The following is a 25,168-nucleotide window of genomic DNA, read 5'->3' on the forward strand; positions in this document are numbered from 1 at the left end:
ATTTACAGACGAGGGCACTAAAACTGTTACAAGTTGTGAAGCCTTAACTTACAGAAAGACCCTTTCATAGAGAAGACAATTTATCAACACACACAAAACATACATGTATAATGCATAATGGTCTGGTATATAATTACACTCTTGATTTCATGTCATATTTCACATTACTCCTTCATGATACATTCATATCTCCTTTATCAACTATTGTCATCTTCAAAAAAAAATTAAATGTACATAATCCAGATATATTAATATAAACAGTAAATAGAATTTAGTATATGTTCCATGGTAACTGTATCATTGCTTGTTGCCATGGCATCATTCTCTTAGGATGGTGGGAAGAGTAGTTGGTAAGTGACACAAATGGGTAAACACAGATCATTTAGAGTGAAAATATCACTTTTGCTGGTCGTAGAACCCAGTCCAAATTTTTTGTTCCGCATACCAGTGCTGTAGCAGTAATCTTGGCCTTTGGCCTTGCATTGGACTCGAATGCTGTAAAGGACCTCTCTATCTTGTCGGAGAGAAAATGTCTGCCTTTCGCAGATCCGGAAAGACAACGTGGAATCTTGGGGCTTTAATCTCTGAAGGGAAAGTTGATAAAATAGTTATAAACAAACGGTGACAGAGTACTGTCTGGAAAGGTTCCTATTTGGTGACAAAATTCATAAAATAATTGATTTGTGAGACACATGATCACATGAGACAAGTTATTTGGTATACTGAATCTTTCAGAGTAAATGAGTGACACACATCTTATCAAACTTAATTGCAGGTCAAATTCATTTGACACAAGCAAGATCTCACCAGAGGTACTAGATGCTATCATTGGTACTATCATATAAGACAGACAACAGGAATAAACTAAATCATGATGGTGGCTGCAGAAGTTTAATGGTTGTATATCTGATTATAGGTATATCATCAAAATTGCAATCTCACCCTTTTATCAATAAACAAATTGTAACTGTATCTGTTCATCAATACATAGATTGTAACTGTATCTGTTTATTAATACATTGATTGTAACTGTATCTGTTCATCAATACATAGATTGTAACTGTATCTGTTTATTAATACATTGATTGTAATTGTATCTGTTCATTAATACATAGATTGTAACTGTATCTGTTCATCAATACATATATTGTTATTGTATCTGTTTATCAATACATAGATTGTAAAGTTCTGTATCTGTTCATCAATACATAGATTGTAACTGTATCTGTTCATCAATACATAGATTGTAATTGTATCTGTTTATCAATACATATATTGTAACTGTATATATTCATCAATACATAGATTGTAACTGCATCTGTTTTTTAATACATTTATTGTAACTATATCTGTTTATCAATACATAGGTTGTAACTGTATGTTCATCACTAAATATCATAATTTATTAAATATATTGTAATTTGTATCTGATTATCAATACATAGATCATAACTGTATCTGGTTCTGTTTATCAATACATAGATTTAACTGTAAACGCATCTGCTCATTGACAGCATGATCCTTAATACGTTATCATCCCTTCAGTTTTTTTTTTCCATCAGTATATAAATATAATATCAGCTACATCTGTTTATCAATATCAAACTTTTATTACAGCTCCATCTGTTTACGAATATCAAATTTTAATTTCAGCTACATCTGTTTATCAATATCAAATTATTATTGCAGCAACATCCGTTAAACAATATGTAACATCATTGTAGCTGTATATGTTTATTTAATTAAATAATTGATCTGGAACTTCAAATAGAAAGGTCTCCTTTTCATTAAGGTTGTTCATGAATGTTTCCAGATCATTTCTAAAAAGAGGCATTACTTTTTATCAGGAAACATATATAAATCCTGTTAGTTTTACCTGGATATAAAACTGGTAGGTCGGATCACTTCCCTGTCTGTGGGCTTTCAGCTCAAAATGAAACCCATGAACAGAAATAGTTTGTGTGTGATACCTTGGCTCCTGTAAACACAGAAAGATAAAAAAATCAACATTAAACCACTCTTTCCGTTTCTGTTCCCACTGGTAAATCAAATAAGAATCACTGACTTTTATGTAATGTATTGTAGAAATTGATGATCTGTCCAAATAAACTAAGTTTACAAACAGGCAGAAGTTCCTCCTACTATTGATATACAAAAACGAAAAGGGAAATTACTGGAGTTTTTATGGTAAATTATGCATTTAATGCTTTTACCCATTGCTACATCCTCAACAGTAATCACTATTCTCAAAACTAATGAAAACATTAAATCGGACGTTAAGTATAGGCAAATGTTTTGACTGCAGTAACTAATACTAGAACACAACGTAACTTACACAGGGAACAGTTTTTCGCTGAACTCTAAAAGTGCAAGGTAAGCAAGTAATGAAAGAGTTTTGGTGGAATGTGTCCCTCGAACGTTTTTTTTTAAATTTCTTCTTCTGCAGGAACATTGACAGAGACATAAACTTTTATATGTCTTAACCTGTATTTTGATGTTTTGTATATTGTTATATTTTTATCCTATTTATAAATTTTTCTGTAAATTTATACTGGAATAAAGAAATGAATGAACACACAGACTTTATGTAATGGTGCTAGACATGGCAAAACACATTGCCCAGCGTATACCCTAACTTTTCATTCCTTGCATCGTCTGCAAAAGGGCCAAAATTTGGGGAAGAAACTCGATCATAATGATTTGTGTTATGATTTACAACTCATAAGTACCAAAATGATTGTAGATTTAGGGATCGGTTAGTTTGTGTTTATCATATGGAATGCATAATGGGGCTTTCAATCCTAAATTTTCAACTCACGACTTTGGGAAAATGAGAAAGTGCAGGGAATGATTTAGTGTGCAAATTTTGTGCATAGCGGTTTTGAATTTCGTCTCATAAAATACTATTGTTTCTGTGTACAAACCTGCTATACATATAGCTTTGCACTTGGATAGCAATTTTACTATTATTTGTAACATTTTGTAGTGGCAACATAAAATTATGATATTGTAACACTTTCCTCAGTGAGTAGCGCCGGCCAGCCGATTCAGGGTTCTTGGCCTAAGATGTTGCATTGCAATTGGCCAGAGAATGAAGATGTATACAAAATAAATCCAGAAGTGATGGTATTTTTAACAGCGATATATTGAAAAGAAAACTTCTTACAGTAAGGTTAAGTGTCTGGTACTGGATATGTGGTACAAACTTGAGGCTATGTGGCCCTGAAGCCTACCATCAAGAGTGTTTCGTCCAACAGCAACCAGAGTAGACTGGTCTGTCCCTCCCAGGTAATGCATTTTATATAAATCCCTTAACAATATGTGGAAATACCACATGTATACAAATGATGAACTTTACCCTACAACTTAGCTTAAGACATAATACAGTGCATTCCTACCATCCCCAAACAATTGTACTCCTTAACAGAGATGAATGTGATCACATAAGTATCCCTAGAAAATATCACATGTGTTACATCACAATCTTAGGATAAGCCTGATACCATATGCCGATTCATAGGAGCAGCCCCAAAAGCCATAATCTGCCATCAATTACAACTGGTTTACTTAATGCCAGGAGAGATAACCCCTATATAATTCCAAGGGGATTTAAACTACCACAACAGTTCCACACCGTCCACATAGAACTCCCATTGCATCACAACTTTACAGTAACAGCGTTACAATATTATACTATCATAATTCAAACAACTGTATTACTTTCAAATTTAGAGATTACACTCACAGTTAACTGACTCTTGTTTAGTGTATGTAGGAAACATTACACAGAAATGCTAACAATGGTTGCCCATGTTCAATCTTCAACAAGCAGGCTACTCGCAATGTCATCACTGATGACCTAAATAAGATCACCAAGAACAGAGGACTATCAACAATTCAGGATTACGTTGTTGACAAACAACATCACTAAATTATTTGTATGTAGAAAAGAGGGTTGGTTTCCACTGGTCACTGTCTACCACTGTCCACAGTACAAGATTGTCAGTTCCTTAAATCAATTTGCAATGATGATTGTGTTGGGGGTGGGGCAGGAGGGGGAGACAAGCCTCAGTGAATGAGCCCTGCAAAATTTCATAAAAAGATCAGACAAGTATTTTGATAACATTGGTAAGGGTAAAGAAGAAAAGCAAATATTTCAAAGATTGGAAGCTCTATCGATATATAATGCTTTAAATTCTTGGCACTGTTAATTAATCACTAGCAGTTATAATTACTTACGTAGGCTGATAGAAGTATACATTACTATAGTCATTATTGCAATAAAGTCATCAATTTCTTTTAACAACAACAAATATGGATCAGAAAGGAACAACAAATGACCTCCCCTAAATTGAAGACGGTTCTGTTAATGAGGAAACTAATTACAAATTCAGAATATTTAGTGTTGATCTTACTCGCAGCATATCAAATACTAGATGCAGTTTTCCTTGTATTAAATTTCACTATTGTGGGTTAGCTAGATTGCTAGATGTAACAATCTGCTAGATTTAACAATGATATCATACTACTTACCAAATGGTTCAAATTGATAAAAATGTTTGAATTCTGACCTTTCTAATATAAAAGAAAGATATAAAACTTTTGAGTTAAGTATAAATATGAATATCTCAGTCTACAAAAATTACAAAGCATCTTCATTGACAGTATTAATTACAAAATTAAATAAAATTTCAGAAATGAGTTGGATAAATTCAAAATACGATATGATTAAGAAGAATAGCCACGAAACAAGCAATAGCAGCTATTAGGAATACATTTGTGATGCGAGGATTGATTGAGTAGCATTTTGCTTGTTTCATTATTTTTTATATGTAATCTAGAGGCTATTATAACATCCTCAGCTGATGAAGACCCTATTAAGGCTTGAAAGTACAATGTATGAGTTGATTTATCTGTGAGTTAGTCTTCTGTTTAAAGGAACCAACTTTACAGCTATCTTAGAAGCATATTAATTCAATGTCATGGGCTTCAGATCCTGAGGCATTTTCATTCACTAACTTCATTATAATTATTTACCTACATTCTACAAGTCTGCACAAGTAGAAATCTAATTTATTTGTAGAAACTAACCAGTCATCTCCATCAACAGTGCATTAGTTTCATTGGTTGAGGTTCTTGTTGGTTTGTATAAAACAATGACAATTAACTCTTACAGTTTGGGCACTAGTATGTGGCATCAGCTACTATTTCAGTGTAATCACAGTAAACACAATACATAATCATATTAACCAGAACAGATGTGTAATCAAGGTATAAAACACAAGGGATATGTAATCAGTTTAAACACAAGGGATAATGTAATCATCTCAGACACACTTTGGGATAATGTAATTATCTTAACACAACTTGAGGTAATGTAATCATCTTAAACACAACTTAGGATATTGTAATCATCTTAAGTACAACCGGAGATGATGAAATTATCTTAAACACAACTTGAAATCATGTAATTGTCTTAAACACAACTTAGGATAGTGTAATCATCTTAAATACAACTTGAGATGATGTAATAATCTTAAACACAAGTTAGGATAAGCATCTTACATGTATTATTAAACAGTTATGTCTCAGATCTTCCAACAACAGAGCTCTTAGGTTGGTGTTATTGAGTGCAAATAAGACATGAAGGTCTCTGGAAATGTATCTTACAGTAAGATATGGATCCATTTAGTAGCTGCCTTCATCAACACTTTTTAAACCAAACAAACATCAGGTCTTAAATACTCCTTTATGCTATCTATTGATACCTTCCTTCGCAGTATTTACTGAAGGGGATGCCCCCTATTATAGTAACATAGCAGCTGTGTCCACCCAGCCATTTTACAATACCTTCATTTGCAGTATTTAGTGAAAGAGGTGAAATCCTATAATGCTAAAACTGCAGCTGTATTCACCCAACAGTCTTATGCTACCTTCCTTTGCCAAATTTACTGAAAAGGTTTTAACCATCAGTTCAGTTTCTTTCCACTTGTGTAAAAGAACAAAGATGAAACAAGTATCGACACAAACAAGTGGAGGAGATTTGATGAAGATGCCAGTAGCTTTTACAGGCAGCTCCCCTTTACCGATTTGGTAGCAACAGATACAAGACAAAATACCATACCAAAAAGAGGAATAGAAAAGAAATTTATATAAGAGTAAAACAAACTAAACAAAAGAAGACAGGACAAAAGAATAAAGGAAGAGGAAAGAAAATGTAGTTTATCTGTTGCCAAGTAACAATTGTTCTGTTAATTGTTTTGCAGGAAGTACTTACACTCTTCCTGAGTTTAATATGAATCTCTTAGCCATTGCATAATTTTGAACCACATGAATAAATTGGAAACTTGAATGCAAAACTATTCCTTGACAAATATTGCCGCAAATTCCTAGCGAAGAAATTGCGATAATACAGTTATAGTTGAAACAGCTGCCAAAGAATTTACAAGGCAGATTTTCATTTCATTGGTAACGACACTGGCGGCAACATGGAAGTTTATATTGTCTTCATAAAGAATTTACATCTTAAGATACTTACTTCAGTGTTGCCAATGTAAATACGGATATGATCTATCTTATGTTGGTATGGGTGATATAATATTATAACTTTAATTAGTTTTAACGACGTTAATAGACAGTTAGAAATAGTTTTCATTTCATTGGTAACGACACTGTGCGGCAGCGCGATACATATTGCATGCTTTGAAGAACAATTTGACAAATGTCACTGATATATAAATTAAGAGCGGAAGAGGTCCTAAACTCGATCCCACAAGAGACAATGCATTGAACTGCAGTGCAGAATGTCATACAGACTCCCACTAACACCTACATACCGCACACCCACTGAACGATATCTTTTAAAACCAACTATCATGTCAATTTCCTTTTCGATGGTTTAGTTCACAGTTATCCTAACCCACTCATTATTAGATTTTGGATTGGGTGTATCACATTACCATGGCAACAAATATATCAACATAAGCATTATTTATCGGTCAGGAAAACACCTGACTTGACCAGCAGGAAGCAAGTTGATATTGTGTGGAATGAGCAATTTCCTTATCATGAAAGTAACAAATATGTGAGTCAGGAAAATTAACATTGAATTCTAGGTGTGTTAAAATGCTTCTCATCCCTTATCAACTTGTCAATGTATCTGACACGTTTCAAGTGTATAAATATTGTTAACTCCTTTTTTTTTATTCATTCTCTTTTTGTTTTTCTCTTGGGGGGATAAACATTTCAGCGGCAGTTTTTGTTTGTGTCAGGAAATCACTGTCATTGATATGAAGCTCATTGTAGGCTCTTTAGCTACAAAACTTACCTAGTACAGTGCTGTCAGTGAATGTACTGTAGGTCAGAACCATGTATGACTACTGCTACACAATAATCAGCTATTACACGTAACTTCATTTTCTTGACTGCAGCTACAACAATTTACCCAGTGTTCTTATCTTTACTTTACTTCTTTCTGATGACTATCAATTTCTTGTTTGCACTTAGCCAATAACAACCACACATTAAACAAAGGAAAATAGTTAGCAAGCATATATATATAAAAAAATGGGAATTTTATGGTTACTCCACCTTTTTACTTAAACAAACTGATCAATTGGGAAGACAAACAATAATATTTGCATTATTTACAAAGAAACACAAAAGGTGTGAGATGCAAGAAATAACAAGGGTGACTTGGCGTCTGCTAAACAAACACGAAAAAAGTAAACAAAGGCGTCTGTAGTAAAATCTTTAGTGAAGAGTATCAATATGAAATGTAATGGTGCATAAATAGACAAACATTAAACAAAGCCTCAGCACCCTTACCCCCCCACCCCTACCACCTACAAACTATATTACTAATGGCATTAAATGTGGCTAAGTTTGGTCAGTTTCCTGTGCTGTGATAAACTTCGAGAGAGAGCTTCCTCTAAAGGTTGGACTAGCAATAAGGTGAATGACCCAGAAGCATGTCATCTATAATGTCCTGGTAGGTTTACCTGCTTCACTTTTTAAACCCATTACCCTGTACCCTGTCCATTACCCTGTACAATTACACTGTCCTCTTTCTCTTTCATTTCCAAGGAACATTGACCTGTTTGAAAGATTGAATGGTTTATGTCTACTTATACTAACTATCTAAAGACTAGACAGTAAGCGGTGGTTCAGATTCATGGATTACATCTTCGTGAATAAGGCCTTTAACAAAAGTAAAATCTAAGCTATGCTGTGAAATGGCATAAAGTTTATTTTCTAGCCTGATCTGTAATTTTTAGGTAAACTAAACAAGAATACCAAATTAATACAAACTATTAAGGTAATTGCATAATGTTATTAGTTTCTGTTCAAGAAGTAGTTATTGGAAGTTCAGTCCCATTCAGTTCATCAACCAATGACCTCAATACGGTCAAATTTCATAGCACGTTTGAATTCCCCCCCTGAGAGTCAATGCTGTACAGGTTAGCGTAAGCAAAACACAAAATGAAAAAGTCAATATTTTGTTTTCCTCAAGAACTTCCTAGTTGTATAGTTTTGTTTTGTCTATTCGGTTCCTATTAGTTCAATTTGGTGAGAGTGACTAAAACACATCTCCTTCACCTCTCCCTAGGAACACAATTCCTGTTATGAGGCACTCCTTTGTGCCGAGGTTAGTTTACTGGGTTGAATAACTACGTGGGTGGTCGCTTAATATACTTTGAACAAATTGCAAAGTACAAAGATCAAATTACTCAACTGAAGAGACTTAACTACATTATATATATAGATGACTGTTGCAGTGACAAATAGTCAGACTGTTTGATTTATCAAGGCACACATCATCACAGTCATGTGAGGTACGACTGTATCCATAGGAAACGTTGAGTTTGCCGCAGCAGAGGAAATCAATGATTGCCAATCATCATAGCTGGTGGAATGAAGCATTCTCTACTAGTTTCATAAACAGAATCTAAAAATAAACATTGCAGGGGAAGTCCTTAACAGCAGCAGGTTTAACCAAACAGAAACTTTGGTTTCCATTCACATATCTCAATAAGTTCAAGTCAACACACCGCACAGGTTCATGTTGATAATTCAGTAAGTTTTAAGGTAAACAGATGAAAAAGATACCTTTACTGATTGAGTAAAGTGGGACTCAGTTCTGTTGTCTTGTTGGTGTCAGTTCTCACTGTAGCCCTCACCCACGCATCTAGGCCCACAGACAATCCAAATGACACAATGCAAGTGATAAAACTGTCATTATCAACTGCTTGTAAAGTTTCAGTTTAATGTGATATGAAGAAGCAAATGTATTCCTAAGCTGGGTGATACTGGTTGTATACAGTAGTCCCTGGCATGGTTACACATATGTTTCTACCATGGCAGATATGAGGGACTTATGTTAAAGATTGTATTACATGAAGATGCAATCCTGTTTTCTTTGAAATAAACTTTATTTCTCACTTAAAGCTAGTATTCCAAACTTGGTAAAGTTCTGCTTGCATTTATATGTTTGTTTACTTTTTTGACTGCTTTAATACAGTTCAGCCACATCCTTTAGCTGATAAGCTCACCAAGCTGGAAGTGGTTCATACATCATTTGTTAGGTGGATCTTTAAATTATCTCTCTAATCTTTCTCAGCATGTGACATGAAGCAGTAGGCTAAACTCCTTAAGCTGATAAACTCACCAAGTTGGAGGTAGTTTATACATCACTTCTTAGGTGGATTTTAAATTATCTCACTAGTCATTCTCAGTATGTTTCATGAAGCAGTAGGCTAAACTCCTTAAGCTGATAAACTCACCAAGTTGGAGGTAGTTCATACATCACTTCTTAGGTGGACTTTAAATCATCTCACTAGTCATTCTCAGTATGTTACCTGAAGCAGTAGGCTAAACTCCAATGTTAGTTAAATTTGTTCAAGCACTGGTGTTCCTCAGGTAATCATTTTACCTCCCTGTGTTTTTACAGTGTATACTTCTGATACTTGCTCCACACATTCCAGTTGTCAACTTGTGAATTGGCTTAGTGTCTGAATATGATCATAGGTTCTCCCTTGAACATATTAGTAGATTTGTCAAATATTGTACAGAAACCTTTCTGGAGTTCGATGTAACAAACACTGAAGAGATATTTATATACTTTAGGACAAACGCAAACAAATCCTGTTCAAATTGAGTTGCAGAGAGAGTGGCGTCATATAAATATTTCGGGGCTGTGCTTGATGAGAAACTGGGCTAGAATGAGATTGTTGGTTATGTTGCACAGAGGTTGAAACCAAAATTTTATTGTTTCCATTAACTAAAATGCTTTTAATATCAATTCTGACATACTTGCCAATTTTATAATTCTACTAGTCGCTGTGTTGGTTTTATTTGTCTCACATACTGGGTGGGAAATGCTTTGCAAGATCAGAAGAAGGGAGTCTCAAAGTCTGAAGACGGGCAGGAAGGATCGTCCGGGAGAGCCTGCTGTCGGTGGATTTGATCTACAAACTTTGAGTGCATGTCAAGTTACAGTCCTTGTGGGGTGACTCAGGTCATCCTCTACACCAGGGGTGGGCAACCTTTTTGAATGAATGGGCACCTAACCAACGACCTGCTGTTGATTTCAAACCTTTGATTCCCAGGACTTTCAAGCAAGAGGTGTGTGTACTTAATCTGTATTCACAAAAACTTAATGTCAATACAGTACAGTTGATAATTAATGGGGATAATAGGCCTACCTGACAGCATCATTAGTGCCGATAAATTCTAAGCAGCTAGCTCGTTTTTTGTGATGATGTAAAATAGATTGATTTTTTTTTCTTTTTCTTGAGACATCTCAAGAGCCGCAAAAAAATCACTGGCGGGCCGCATGTGGCCCACAGGCCGTAGGTTGCCCACCCCTGCTTTACACGGTACAGCCCACTGGATGCATTATTTCACACAGTGTTAGAGTGACATCCTCACCAACTGTGCACAAGAACCAACACTATTCTTACTTCGGTGCCGCTATCAGTTTTAATAATATGGATTTTGCTTGGTAACCCTTGTTTGGCCTGTTCTGTGTTTGTATTGTTTGTTATATATTTTTTAATTAATTTTTTTTTTTTGTCTTTGACCATTTGCTCTGTCTGATCCTTTTCAAATGTATATTTTACTCTGTGAACTTGTCAGCGAACATGCAATTTCCTGCTTGGGGGGTTTGATAAAGTATGACTTACTTACTTGCCACTGTGTTTTACTGCAATTAAAGTGTATTAATAGTTGGTTGAGAATTTAAGTTACATACTTTTGGTAGTAAAACTTTGAGTGGGTAAGATATAGTACATTAAGGATATGAAGGTGAGTTTATGTATTAATTTTTAAACTGCTACTTTAAGCCAACAACAGTATTAATAAAGAAATGCAGGTCTAGTTCAACATCAAAATTATTTTGGAGGATAGCAGCCTCTACAGGTTGTCAGCTGACAACCTAGTCTGGGATATTTCACAGTAATAGTGAGACATATACTGTATCATTTTGTTCCTATCATAGAGTTATGAGCTGATCCACTTCTCATTTGACCATACAACCATGCCCTCCCTTATGACTCACCACACTTGGCCAACATATGGAATCAGGAGGGGGTGGGGGTTTACTTACTTGATCAAATGAATATCCCTATTGCATGCATGCAGTATGATTGCTACTGATAAGAACCATGTGGCCAGCACATGTTAGTCTTGTAGTTAGGATCACTTACCTGTTCGATAATGAAACCATATCGTAAGGCATCTGTGTTGAAGTTGAGCATCAAGGACATATCCCCTCCACCTTGAAGAGCATGATAATGATGACTCAGTACTTTTAACACCCAGCTCTGAGGTACCACATTCATCCTGAGCATGTCATCCAAATGACGAGTGTCTGTGATACCACTCATTCTCAACGCCATGAAAAGACCAACAAAGCACTGTCCATCGTCACCCTCGATGAACGCACTGGACCTCGACAAGCTGAAATAGTCAAAACATCAAAGAGCAACTAAAACATTTAAAGGGTGTGAAGACTCGCGCAAAAAGAAACGTCTAATGCCGATAATCTGACCTAGTTTCGAATGAGGTATAACAGAAGTGTTAGACACAACCATTGATCCCAGAAAATACACACATAGCTTGCTACCGTCGGTAATTAGACACTAGTGTACAGTCAGTACATACAGCTGGGGTCAATACCCACAGCACAGTGAACAAACCGCGATACAGCGATGGACATCTTAGGTCCAGCTAAAGCTAACAAGGTATCACGTTTCATTACTGTCTGCATTTTGTAGCGACAAGAGAAAAACTCACTTGCAAGCAACGAAAAGTTAACTTTTTCACAAGGCGGCACGCGGTTTGGGGCGAGTCTTCAAGGCCTTTAATGAAATTCCAATTCCCAATTTAAGCAGAAACAGCATTCATCTTGAAGTTGTTATCTGTTAAGACTATCAGACCACTGGCATGGCGCCACATGTTCAAGTAAAAAGATGAATATATGCTCTATCCATTGTACTAACATTATTGGTAATTCCAATCAAACAAATTAAAATAACACTGTGTCATCAACAGAGGCATGTTAATTCCTAGAAGATGGTGATGGTGTGCAGTTGGGAAGGGAGGTATTTTGTGGTTACATCTTGCCACTTATTCTTCTTGCCATAAGGAATGGAAGTTCAGATGTATGATTTGGAGGGTAATATATCAACTAATATACCTGTTAAAGAATGTTACAATGGTGCTGTGTGAGGGCATCAGCTGGACGGATGGGTTCATCTTGAGAAAGACCCAGTAGCAGAGGGTCCTGTAGAGGGTGTACTCATTGAAGGTAAAAAACCTGTTAATGCAAAACAGAGAAGGTATTTTATGGGAGAGATAAAAGAAGGTAGGTGTGATGAACCTAACATTCATCATTCTGAAAGGGAGTTAGGATTAGGATGGTGGAAAACTTAGATGTGTAGCAATACAAGCTAAAACTAGCCTAGATATACACAAACACATTTAAACGTTATTGACATAGAAATTCTACCAAAAATAAGCTTTCCTCCCATTATAGTTATTGAACTGTATTTTCCCTTGTGCCTTGTCATTAGCAATGGTTCCAATAACATCACTTTATTAATTCTTCCACAGAGGAAGAACCGTTGACCTAGTTTAATGGGTTTGTGGACCAGAAGCAAAAGTTATTTATAATGTCTGACATCAACAACTTCCTTTTATGGATAGTTCATGCATTCATTTGTACCGTAGCTGGAATTGGTTTAATAGGTCAATGTTATAAGGAAGAAACCTGTTACCTGCTGGATGTGATGATTCTTTGGAGCAGTCCTTGGGGTAAATCCCTCAAATATATTTGTATGGAAAGCTGCAGGATCAAGCAAGAGAACTTAAGGTAAATAATACATTTCAAACAGAGCTAAACATCCCTATGTTCTGTCATTAAATTAACCCAAGTTTCAGATGTAACTGTAGCCAATCACTATAGTCACCTTGAATTAAGAGTCGACCAATTTTAAAATAGGACAGGTTAAGGTGGGGGTCAAAGGCCACTTGAGGTCCATGGAAGAGGGAAATCCATGGACCTCAATCGACCTTTGACCCCCACCTTAACCTGTCCCCCACCTTAACCTGTCCTATTTAAAATTTTGTCTCATCATCCTCTACCCATCTAATGCCTTTAATGATCGGACTTATGGTCTAGGAGGAGTGTGTGACACTCTCACACACACACATATGCACACACATCCTCACATTTCTGCTGTGGGGTGAAGTACAATATATCTCATCTCCCGATACATTACATGTAGGAAGATGAGATAATAAACTTGAAGTAAATCTTTCATGATGACTGGTGAACCTTTATTGTGTTACTGTCGTCATACTTTTAGTTGTTGATGCAGTTTTGCTCGCAAAGGAAATATGCACAGTAGGCTACCTAGAATAAGGTCAAAACTTACATGTGAAACCAAATGCACTTCTAACCATCTCTCACAGCTGCTCACCAATTCACCAACTTTATACTGAAATCAAAATGAGATATTTGGCTGTTATATTAAAATAGTCTCATTAAATATCTAAATGAATATACTATTATTTCAGAAAGAGGTGGTTTGAGGAGAACAGAGAGAGAGAGAATGGGATATGGAAGAAGATAGGAGAGCTGGTACGGGGAGAACAGAGAGAGGGGATATGGGGAGGGTGGGGTGATAGAGGTCCTATGGGGTGGGCAGGGAGGGGTAAGTTCTTTGACGAGCCATGCAGGTGTTACCAAGGTCTGTTTTTAGCATGTCATTGTTTACATTCAGCTTTCCCATGTCCTGTTAACATCACTTACCACTAAAACACTAATATGGCACAAAGTCAAATGCAGTAAAATTGATATTCATAGTAGATTATCAATATACCTTAGTCAAATTGAGTCAAATTACTATTTATACATTGTCAACATACTTAGTCATATTAATATTTATTATCAATATACATAGTCAAATGAGTCAAATTTAAGATTTATACATTGTCAACATACTTAATTCAAATTAATATTCATTATCAATATAGCTTAGTCAAATTGAGTCAAATTTAAGATTTATACATTGTCAACAAACTTGAGTCAAATTAATACTGATAGTACATTATCAAAGTACCTTAATCAAATTAATATTTATACATTCTAAAAAATTCAACATACTTGATTCAAATTGATAATCAAGTTACAAAAATACTTGAATCAAAAGAGATACTTACCACTAATGCTGCATGATGATATCTACATACAGTGCTGGCTTGAATACTCTGACTCATAGCACTATGACATCTGAAAATAGATGATTACAAACTTTTTAAAAATAATTCATTCTCATATGAATAGAGATACTTAAAAGTTGACCGAGATCAGGTAACAAGTTTGGAAAAGTGCTGTCTGTCTGTCTGTCTGTTTGTGTAGTGGATATCTCACATTTACTGAACAACCCAGTTCAAACTGCATACCTATGTGAAGATGTTATTATAAATTGATGTTTTTGTGGGTCTTCATAACAGTACACAGATGTCTTTTAACGTTTGAACAAACACTGATGCTGGTGAATATATAAATACCCTTGGAGTATATGCCAAGTACAGTGCACAATATCTTGCAAGATATTCTACATCTATTGATTCAATTACCTTTTTTGTAAATTAGTGAATCCAAGTACATAAGCTGATGCAAGCACACCAACCATGTCACAAGTGGACGGATCTAACTCTTCATGGTAGAGGTTTCCAAGCGCTACTGCAAATGCTGAAAGAATCAGAAAAATAAGGCAATATTTCCTATGTTAAATTACATGGTACCTGTACACTTAATCTGACTCTGTATAAACATCACACTTACAATACTTTCCTTCGATTTAATAACCATCAATACAAGATCCTCACCGAGAGGAATACATCAATACGAGATGTAACTCACCTTCCTTAGTAACCAGTGGGTCTCTGACTTTTAGTTTGATTTTGGTCATATTAGCTCTCCTTGCCTCAACCAAGTGTGACGGATGGTCGATACCCTTTGTCTCTTCCCTTGGAGTTTGGAGGTCCTCTTTGTTCTCTGTGATGCTGAGAGTACGACTGAGCTTTCTATATTCGTTGCTGTAGTAATCACTCTTACTGATGAATCTGTCCACGGTGGCGGTGAGAGGATCTCGATAATAACACTGATGGTGAGGTTTAATCTCTGCTTTGCTGAGTATTTCGGAGAGTACAGTCGATTTCTGAATGAAAGGTCTATGGAGCTCCCAACTCGTGCCAAGGCAATGTAGAAGAACATCTGTAAAAAGCAATCAATATTTGTTTAGTTAATTTTCTGCAAATCTTCCACAATTAGCATTTCTATAACTACAATACTCCATATCATCAAAACCAACTTTCATGTAGGAAAACTTATGGTAAAAGACATACCGTTCCATCATCTATTAGGCAAACAAGATTTTTTATTTCAAATAGCTTCTGTATAAACTTTGCATTTGATTGAGCAGGTGTTACATTGTTTTTGAAATGGACCATTTTATACCACAAACAATCTTGCGTAATTCAATGATATTCAACTTGTAAAAAGTAGTGTTGTGTCGATATCCCCAATATCGGTTTTGGCCGATATCCGATAATCCAATCCCAATATCGGCCCGATATTGATACCCATATTTTAAACAATTGGTATGAAGGCCAAATCGCACTTTTGGTCAGGCATTAATACATAACGTATCAAAATTATGATCAGCTAACCTAAGCTATTATCGTTTGCACAACTAACAAACAATAACCATTTGTGTAACTTTCATTTGCGGAATCCCGTTAGCAAATTAGTAAAAACTAAATATGTACATATTCCAACACACTACCCCTTACCTGAAAGATTATATTCCCCCATCAAGTTGATATGCATAAAATTGTGTGCTAGCATTTTTCGCGGCCGGGAAAAACATGAGCCTAATCTTCCTGTTACTTCTGTGTATGATTTGTTACTCTTTTTGGCCAACTACTGTACCTTCAACACTTAGACAGAAATTTGTACAGCTTATTGCTACCCTGAAGTCTTTGATGCTATGAGGTGATGCATCCTGGTAATCCACTAAACTAGACCAAGCTGGCTGTGAGCTGGGTTAAGTGTGTTAACCTGCATTATCAGCAAGGATCAACAGCCATTTGTTAAGCTTATTGCTACCCTGAAGTCTTTGATGCTATGAGGTGATGCATCCTGGTAATCCACTAAACTAGACCAAGCTGGCTGTGAGCTGGGTTAAGTGTGTTAACCTGCATTATCAGCAAGGATCAACAGCCATTTGTTAAGCTTATTGCTACCCTGAAGTCTTTGATGCTATGAGGTGATGCATCCTGGTAATCCACTAAACTAGACCAAGCTGGCTGTGAGCTGGGTCAAGTGTGTTAACCTGCATTATCAGCAAGGATCAACAGACAATGGTACAGCTTATTGCTACCCTGAAGTCTTTGATGCTATGAGGTGATGCATCCTGGTAATCCACTAGACTACACCAAGCTAGCTGTGAGCTGGGTTAGGTGTGTGAACCTGCATTATCAGCAAGGATCAACAGCCATTTGTTAAGCTTATTGCTATCCTGAAGTCTTTGATGCTATGAGGTGATGCATCCTGGTAATCCACTAAACTAGACCAAGCTGGCTGTGAGCTGGGTTAAGTGTGTTAACCTGCATTATCAGCAAGGATCAACAGCCATTTGTTAAGCTTATTGCTACCCTGAAGTCTTTGATGCTATGAGGTGATGCATCCTGGTAATCCACTAAACTAGACCAAGCTGGCTGTGAGCTGGGTTAAGTGTGTATACCTGCATTATCAGCAAGGATCAACAGACAATGGTACAGCTTATTGCTACCCTGAAGTCTTTGATGCTATGAGGTGATGCATCCTGGTAATCCACTAGACTACACCAAGCTGGCTGTGAGCTGGGTTAAGTGTGTATACCTGCATTATCAGCAAGGATCAACAGACAATGGTACAGCTTATTGCTACCCTGAAGTCTTTGATGCTATGAGGTGATGCATCCTGGTAATCCACTAGACTACACCAAGCTAGCTGTGAGCTGGGTTAGGTGTGTGAACCTGCATTATCAGCAAGGATCAACAGACAATGGTACAGCTTATTGCTACCCTGAAGTCTTTGATGCTATGAGGTGATGCATCCTGGTAATCCACTAGACTACACCAAGCTAGCTGTGAGCTGGGTTAGGTGTGTGAACCTGCATTATCAGCAAGGATCAACAGCCATTTGTTAAGCTTATTGCCACCCTGAAGTCTTTGATGCTATGAGGTATTCAACTAACCTGGACCAAGCTGGCTGTGAGCTGGGGCTGAGTGGTAATGGAATATATCTAATGGTGTTGGTGGTCGGGCAGTGGAAGGTTCAAACTTTGGTATAGGGGTGTGTCTCTCTGTCTTGGCAGGCGCTGTGACTGGAAGACGAGGTGCTGACTGTCTCAGGGCTGAAGATGAAACATTCTGGGTCGATTGTGGTCTTTTCATTGATGGCAGATGGAATGACTCTCTATCCTCATGATTCAGAGAGGTGGCAGGGTTTTCAGCTAAAGGGAAATAAAGAATTTTACATGATATTTATTAATGAACATGAAAACTTTACCACCTATATATGTGAAGGAATATCCCTGAAGCTGCATAATTTTTGTTGTTATTGAGAGATGTGTAAATACATGTTCAAACAGGCACACTAATATTTAGCATTTATTTCTATGAGTTACACAGCCACAATGGCATCATTTTTAATTGTCAAGAATTGTAATATCTTTTCACAGAACTAGGTGTAAACTATAATTACTCAATTGAAGTGTACTTCAGGCCCAGGAAATAACATGTTGACATACCTACAAGGACTCCAGATTATGATAAATGTCATTAGATCTGACATTTAGAAATGTTTTAGGAAATTAGATAAGCAGCAAACAAACCATTTCCTCTAATTGCCCGTTATCAAAACATATGTTATTTTATTCACTTCTGGGTCATACTTCCCTGAAAATCATATCTGATGAAAGTGCACTGGATCAAAGTTTCTGTTTCTATTTCAAAGAGGTTAACCTCTGCGGTTTCCTTTTAATGAGTGCAGAAAGCAACTAGTACAAAGACATTACTATGAGAATTAGAGAATATCCAGAAATATTTCATGGATGTGTTGCTGGAAATGGCTGACTCACTGCACCAAATCAAGTCTGAACTACACCATTGGCAAGTAATATTGAACTAAATCACTGGCAAGTTCAATTTGTTTTTACTGGTGAACATCAACTCACCAAAGTTTTGTCCATTAGTTATACATGCAGATCCTTATTATCAGTAAATAAGACTGTACATAAGAGAAAAGTTGGATATATCTAATTCAAGCTCTATACTTACCTTAACGTTCACTATAGTCAGATAACTCTTTTCTTAATAGGTGACAATGTATGCCCACTTAACTTTCACCTCTGACATAATATCATAATTTAATTTTAATTGGAATGGTTCCTTTTTCAAATATACTATTTCTTTTATACATTTTCCTTGTTTTTTAATCCTTAATAATGAATAATGAATTGTTCTCAATGCAGAATCAATATGTAAAATGTTAAAAATGTGTGAGATTGTTTCTATTTCCAGCATTCCACTCCACAAGTGTTGCTTGAGGAGTACTGTCAAATCTTTGGACAATCTCTGGGTACAAACATCTATTTACCTGTCATGATATTGACAATGTTCTGGTTGTAGGGCTCATTTAAGGACTTGACTGCCTGTGCTGTACCGAGTAAATCCCCTCCTAGAGATTCAGGCAATCTCCAGCGATTGGTTCCACCCACCTGATTACGAATACGATACCTGGGAGAGGTAGGATGCTGTAAGGAGAGATATTATCAAATAAATCACTGATCAGAGATCTGATACTGCTTAATAATGGTAAATTGAGTTGATAACATAAATAATTTGAACTTGTGAAATGTTACCAATTAACTTGAATGAAGAGTTCATTTCAACGCATATGTGGTTCGTTTGGATTATCAATCAAACAAAAACAAAAATTTATGTACAGTATGAGCTATGGTTTGATGGAGGCACATACGAATATTCACAACTTTTTAGTTTCTTCAATGGAATGAATACAAATTTATTTTTGTGCTTAAAAATTGGCCTAATTGGCCACAGAGGGCATGACAATGAGCACATTCACATACCTTTATATTATTGGTAATGCTAATATGCTTAAGACACTTAAGCCGTATTTTGTACATCTGTTGTTCCCGAACTAAACTTTAATTGGGGAGGGGGTGGATGGGGGGGGGGAGGAGAATTGAATACATACCCTGGGTGGTTGTCTCCCATCCACTACAACACCCATTAGGGCTGTATATGGAGCAGCTTGCAATGCCCTGAAAACCAAGAAAGAAAAGGCACTGAAGGTTTAGTAAAAGAGACAAAAAACAATCTATTGAAGTATAAGACATAACACCCATATCAGACCACTAGATTATAGATCTTGTGCAAGTATTTTGTTTTTTAGAACAGTTGTTGGAGGCATTCTGTATTTAACACACAATAACAGATTCTTTCATTCAATTTCTTTAAAGATATAAATCTGTTTTCACAACATCTACATTTCCCAAATTAATTAGCATGTAAAGTTTGTCAAACTAACATAATTCCCCGTTCTAATGCACACAAAGAAATATCAAAACTATCCCCTTCATGATCATACTTAAATTGTCAATCAGGTACAACTAACCAGAGAGCCAATCAGCTTTGAGATTCCTTGCCATACAGTCTGCTCAAAATGCCAAATTTGTCCAAGAATTATGTGACAATAAGAAAGGATCAGAGATTCCCAACTCTCCCTCGTGAGCATTAACCAATTAATTCACTTTTGAGGATTTAACAGTATAGAATTTGTATTCTAAAATGTTTCAATATCCAGAAAGAGCAGGCTTCTTCCTATGTGAAACATAGACACATATAGTAGATGTATGAGCCAATGGAGATATTCTATTACCAATTTTTAGCTAACAAATCCATTCTGCCATCAACCATCCCTTTAATATTTGTTATAAATGAATGAGAAATTACATGACTTTATTTATTCACTGTAAAATAATTTCACAACCTACTGACAAAACCAGTCATATAGTATAAATCACATAGAATATGGCCAAGTTTTGAGACCATTTGAGACAACCTGTTGACCCCTTGCACCAATCATGACCATCATGTACAGTATATTCTTCCATGCACATGTCACTAGACAGCCATCTCATTGACAATCATGTGTCTAATATTGGCTTCGTGGACTCAAGAGATTAATAACAAGTAAGCCTTGTATGAATAAACCTCTCTATGAGTATGAGGGTACTTCACACAATTAAGGTCACTGAAATGAAAGGAAATATATCTGAAAGGCTTGAATAAATAGAAAGCACTGCTTTTGTTCAAAAGGAAAACGTATTTCATTCATTCATTTCTACTCATTCAAAAGATATGGTTATCATGGTTTCTATTTAGTTAATTTATGTTTTGGGGAAAACAGAACTTAAAGAGCTCATGTGTTAAAACTGTCCTTTTGTAAAAGTATCAGTATCCATGTTTATGGTCATGCATGTTGCAACAGGTGTATATATATATATCATGCATCTTTGCGTCAGTGCATTCGCACATGTGGTCCAATTTCCTTCAATGGTGAGCACTTCCTTCATTGCCATTAGTAAGAGAAGATGCACTAACTGCTGTTGTTGAATATTTTATGAATTTGCTCTCTCCTTACTGCCTACAAGTATGGGGATCTGTCATTATTTAATTGCAAGTGTATAATTAATTTATTAAGAAGGCAAGGTCTTAGAGTATTTCTTGTTTTATTTTAAATGTTTGTTCTGTGAGCCAGCTTGGACTGTGTATTTTGGGAATTGTATATACTAATTAATTTGGATACTTGTATCACAATTTATGGCCACTCTCGCAGACATTCCCAGGATGCCTACATGCTGGTGTTCATGTTATGGTTACATTAACTTAACATGTTTCAGGTATCTATCTGTATTGTATTAAAGACATTTTTATCAAGCACTGGTAATTCTTGAAACGTGTGAACTTAAAGTGGTATTCGACTTTGTGTCATGATGTAACATCATTTGATTTCTTCAAGTTGCAGATAGTCTGTACAAGGCTTACATAGACTATAAGCCTAGCCTATGCCTGTATCATAAGAAATTGTTTTGTTTATTAATAATCTACATACTAAGTCTTGGGTGACAAAATGTCACTTAAATGAGTAAATTCACCTAACTGTAATGGTGATTCTTGACACTGGGAAAGAAGATTGAACCTTTTCAAATTAATGATGTTTGTTAAGATATGATTCTAATTGTTATCTAAATGTTGACTACCATCCTAGGGCACTTCAGAATGTAGCATGGTATATTTTACTGTCTTTATTTTGTGGAGACATGTATGTATTGGTTGTGGTATTTGTCCAACAGCAGGAATATGTTTAAACAATATATGCTACATGGATTTTAACTGGTAAGTTCTCTTCATATCTTTAACAGTCTTTGCACATGTATGTGTAACACAGAAGTACTTTACTGTTCATACATATAATTTTAAAATTCTAAAAGGCCTTCATGGTAATCGGTTATAATGGTAGTCCACTTTGTCCCTGGTTTGATGTAGTGATATGTGATCAGTATGGCCAAGTGAATTACCGTCTTGGGTCTGACTCGAACGCATTAATGTTGTAACTTTTAATATTTAAAGAGTTAACAGAGAATTCTTTCAGCTTCCTCATTGCATTCATGAGTAACAGGCATTAGTTCAAAGCAGTTTTCATGGCTTTATGTTTTCAATTTTGAAGATACCTACCTAATAACATTAAGATTTCTTTAATTATATTTATATAATATTTTATATATTATATAGGTTTTTTTTATTGCAGAGGCAATTTGTGTTTGTTTGTGTTGACCTAAGATAATAAACTGGTGACTGTCAACCCCTGGTGTTCACCTTCCTTTATTCGTTTGACAAATCTACATCCGACTATACCTATCCCTCTGGGGTCCATTTCAGTAAGTTGATGCCTTTCTGCACCAATTCTTGACTGATGTCAGGTAACTGTCAATAGTAAAAGTAACAGCCAATATGGCAATAAAACTTAGTCCAATATGTATATAGCCTAGTACACATGATTCCCTAGTCACTTTCTAAGTTTCTGAGCTTGATTAGACTGGGTCTACTACCATAAAATATGACCAAACAATTCTGTTCTAAGCTTATTTATGCATAAATCTATTCCTTTTCACCAGACAACCACAACAAAGACTGCGAGTGTTGAGTAGCACTTGCTAAAAAAGGTATTATTTAAATAGTTGCCTAGGCCCGGTTATTTCACTCATGACTTCAGTCTAAGCCTAAGTTTGGACCTAAGAACCTATGGCCTGGTGCCAAAGACTCATAGCCAATACTGGGCAATAGGCTTAAATTTTTAGGATAGCCTAGGCCTACATGCTACAGTTGAGACTACTGTACCTTATCGCATGGGCTATGTTAATTGCCACAACAGTTTTGACATAGCCTAGGCCAAAAAATATTTCTAGCAGCAGATGGGCCAAAAATAATTAAAATTAATGTAATAAGCACAACTTAAAAAATATATCAAGGAAACAGTGGCAGTATCAAATAGTAGGCTCAATTACCTGCTGTACGATAAGGCTGCTTGGGGTGCTGTTGGAGGAGGGGATGGTAAAAATGGAAGTGATCCATCTGTTCTGATAGTGTTAGCGCGATTTGGCAGCAAGACTTGCGTCATGGTTATTTTCTGATGAATATCTCCCTACTTAAATGCAGAATTTAATTTTCTTTTCCCTTCCAACATTCGAATATCACGTTAACCTACGGGCGTTTGCTACATGCAAACCACCACTACTTGCTGACACGAACCTTATTTCTTTACAATGCTTTGAAAAGCAGACGATACATAATGTAAACAACGTGACAGGTATAGTATTGATTTATACACAAGTACAATGCAAGTCGAAATAAATGAAAGTGGTGCTGCTTATATGCCATAGCAACGGTCGCTATGAGACGCCGTGGGTACCAGGTGGTCTATGCATCCACTTCGGTACATGTTTGCACCGGTGGGTGGTGTATTAAAACACAAATACGTTAAATCTAGCCTGCATTGAGATTATTTATTACCGAGGAATACTAAGTCAACGTATTTTAGTAATCTGTGCCGGGTTTATAGGGATGCTACATGTATGTTTGTAGTTTTTTCCCCCAGAAATTCGCCAAATTGAGAATGACAGGGAACAGCTGTCCGTAGCAGTATCAGATAGTACGAGGGTTAAGGAAATTCGTCATTCGAACATGCGCAGAAACTGACTTAGCAAGTTGTGGCTACCACAACTTGCTCGGAAAGATGGTATCGAAAGCTCATCGAGATGGCGCTTTCACACGCACATCAGCACGTACGCCAAATGATATGAAAACATGAACTCTTTTCTGTGTGTAAAGACGACGATATTACATTATATGAAAACCGAAATTTGGTCTAAGAGGGGGGGGGGGGGGAGGCCTGGGGAGGGGTGTTCTAGTCAATATAGGGGAGATCAATTAAAACCATTCAATTAAATCGGTGTGCCCGTGTGTATCTGTGTGTGTCGGTGGGGTGGGGGAGGGCGGGGGTGGCAAAACACGCGCATTAAAAATTCGATCTCTAAATTGCATCACCCTACCCGCTCTCCGTCACAAAATCTTACCCAATGTTGCGTATTTTTCGCACATCATACGGAGGATAGATATAGCGTAGTATTACATACTTTGATACTATGGCACTAGGTCTTACCGATCCGCGTTGACGGAACTGCATTTGTAACGAACGATATAACAACCATGAGCTATGACACAATCAACTTAACTTTATGCTACAAATGATCAAAATCAACTGCTATCCGCCCGCTCAGTTAATTCCCAACAGTCTAACATATGAAACAATTCAATAACACTCTAACGTGATCTGCATGGCCAAAATCTCTCAATTGATATCCGATTGTCGTATTCATTATTTCCATGAAAAGGGATTCATTGTTTGATTGGGTATTTACAAGTCTTACTGTAAGACGTTGCAGAATAATAATATATCAGCATACTGGACATCGCGTTGCTCTTTTATTCTCAATAATATATGTTAGTAGAATGTTCATCACTGTTTAATTCAATCCAGCAGCATTATTCATGATTCAGCCTTGAATGCAGACAGTGGCGGAGCGTCCATATTGTCAGGGGGCGGATGCCCCCCCCCCACCCTGACGGACTCAAATGGACTGCTGGCGCCCTTTTCAGCTTTTTACCACTTTTTACTTATTCGCGATTATTTACTTTTTTATTGGGTTCTCATCTACCTATTGACATTTGTCACATTTTGTTGGCGATGACACTTATTTATTCTTCGTTTATCTGCTAATTACACAAGGCCTGGAAAGGGTAATTTCGGCGATCTAGGGAGTATCTTTACTCAAAAAATGTCTGTACGCTCCGCGCCAACCTGTGCAGGGGCGTAGCGAGCGGGGGGGTGTGGGGGGGGGGGGTGTCACACCCCCCCCAATAATTTGGTCGCTGTCGGCAAATTTTGGGTCTGTCGGCAAAAGGAGAA

The 25,168-nt window shown here is 36.5% G+C and overlaps 1 protein-coding gene across 1 annotated transcript; it reads right to left on the reverse strand.

Annotated features, from left to right (window-relative positions):
• Positions 1–104: 104 nt before the first annotated feature.
• On the reverse strand, positions 105–23,536 carry LOC139967811 (BTB/POZ domain-containing protein 16-like). The gene is made up of 13 exons (XM_071971906.1): positions 23,208–23,536; positions 19,835–19,901; positions 19,214–19,370; positions 17,811–18,068; positions 15,431–15,784; positions 15,145–15,259; positions 14,725–14,794; positions 13,938–14,000; positions 13,278–13,345; positions 12,698–12,817; positions 11,706–11,958; positions 1,877–1,978; positions 105–584 (listed from the first exon to the last, which is right to left on the reverse strand). Exons 1-13 carry the CDS (start codon positions 23,318–23,320, stop codon positions 327–329), a joined length of 1,998 nt encoding a protein of 665 aa, XP_071828007.1. The 5' UTR covers positions 23,321–23,536; the 3' UTR covers positions 105–326.
• Between the last annotated feature and the right edge of the window lie 1,632 nt (positions 23,537–25,168).

Source organism: Apostichopus japonicus, chromosome 5 (genome assembly GCF_037975245.1).
Source record: "Apostichopus japonicus isolate 1M-3 chromosome 5, ASM3797524v1, whole genome shotgun sequence".
NCBI lineage: Eukaryota > Metazoa > Echinodermata > Holothuroidea > Aspidochirotida > Stichopodidae > Apostichopus > Apostichopus japonicus.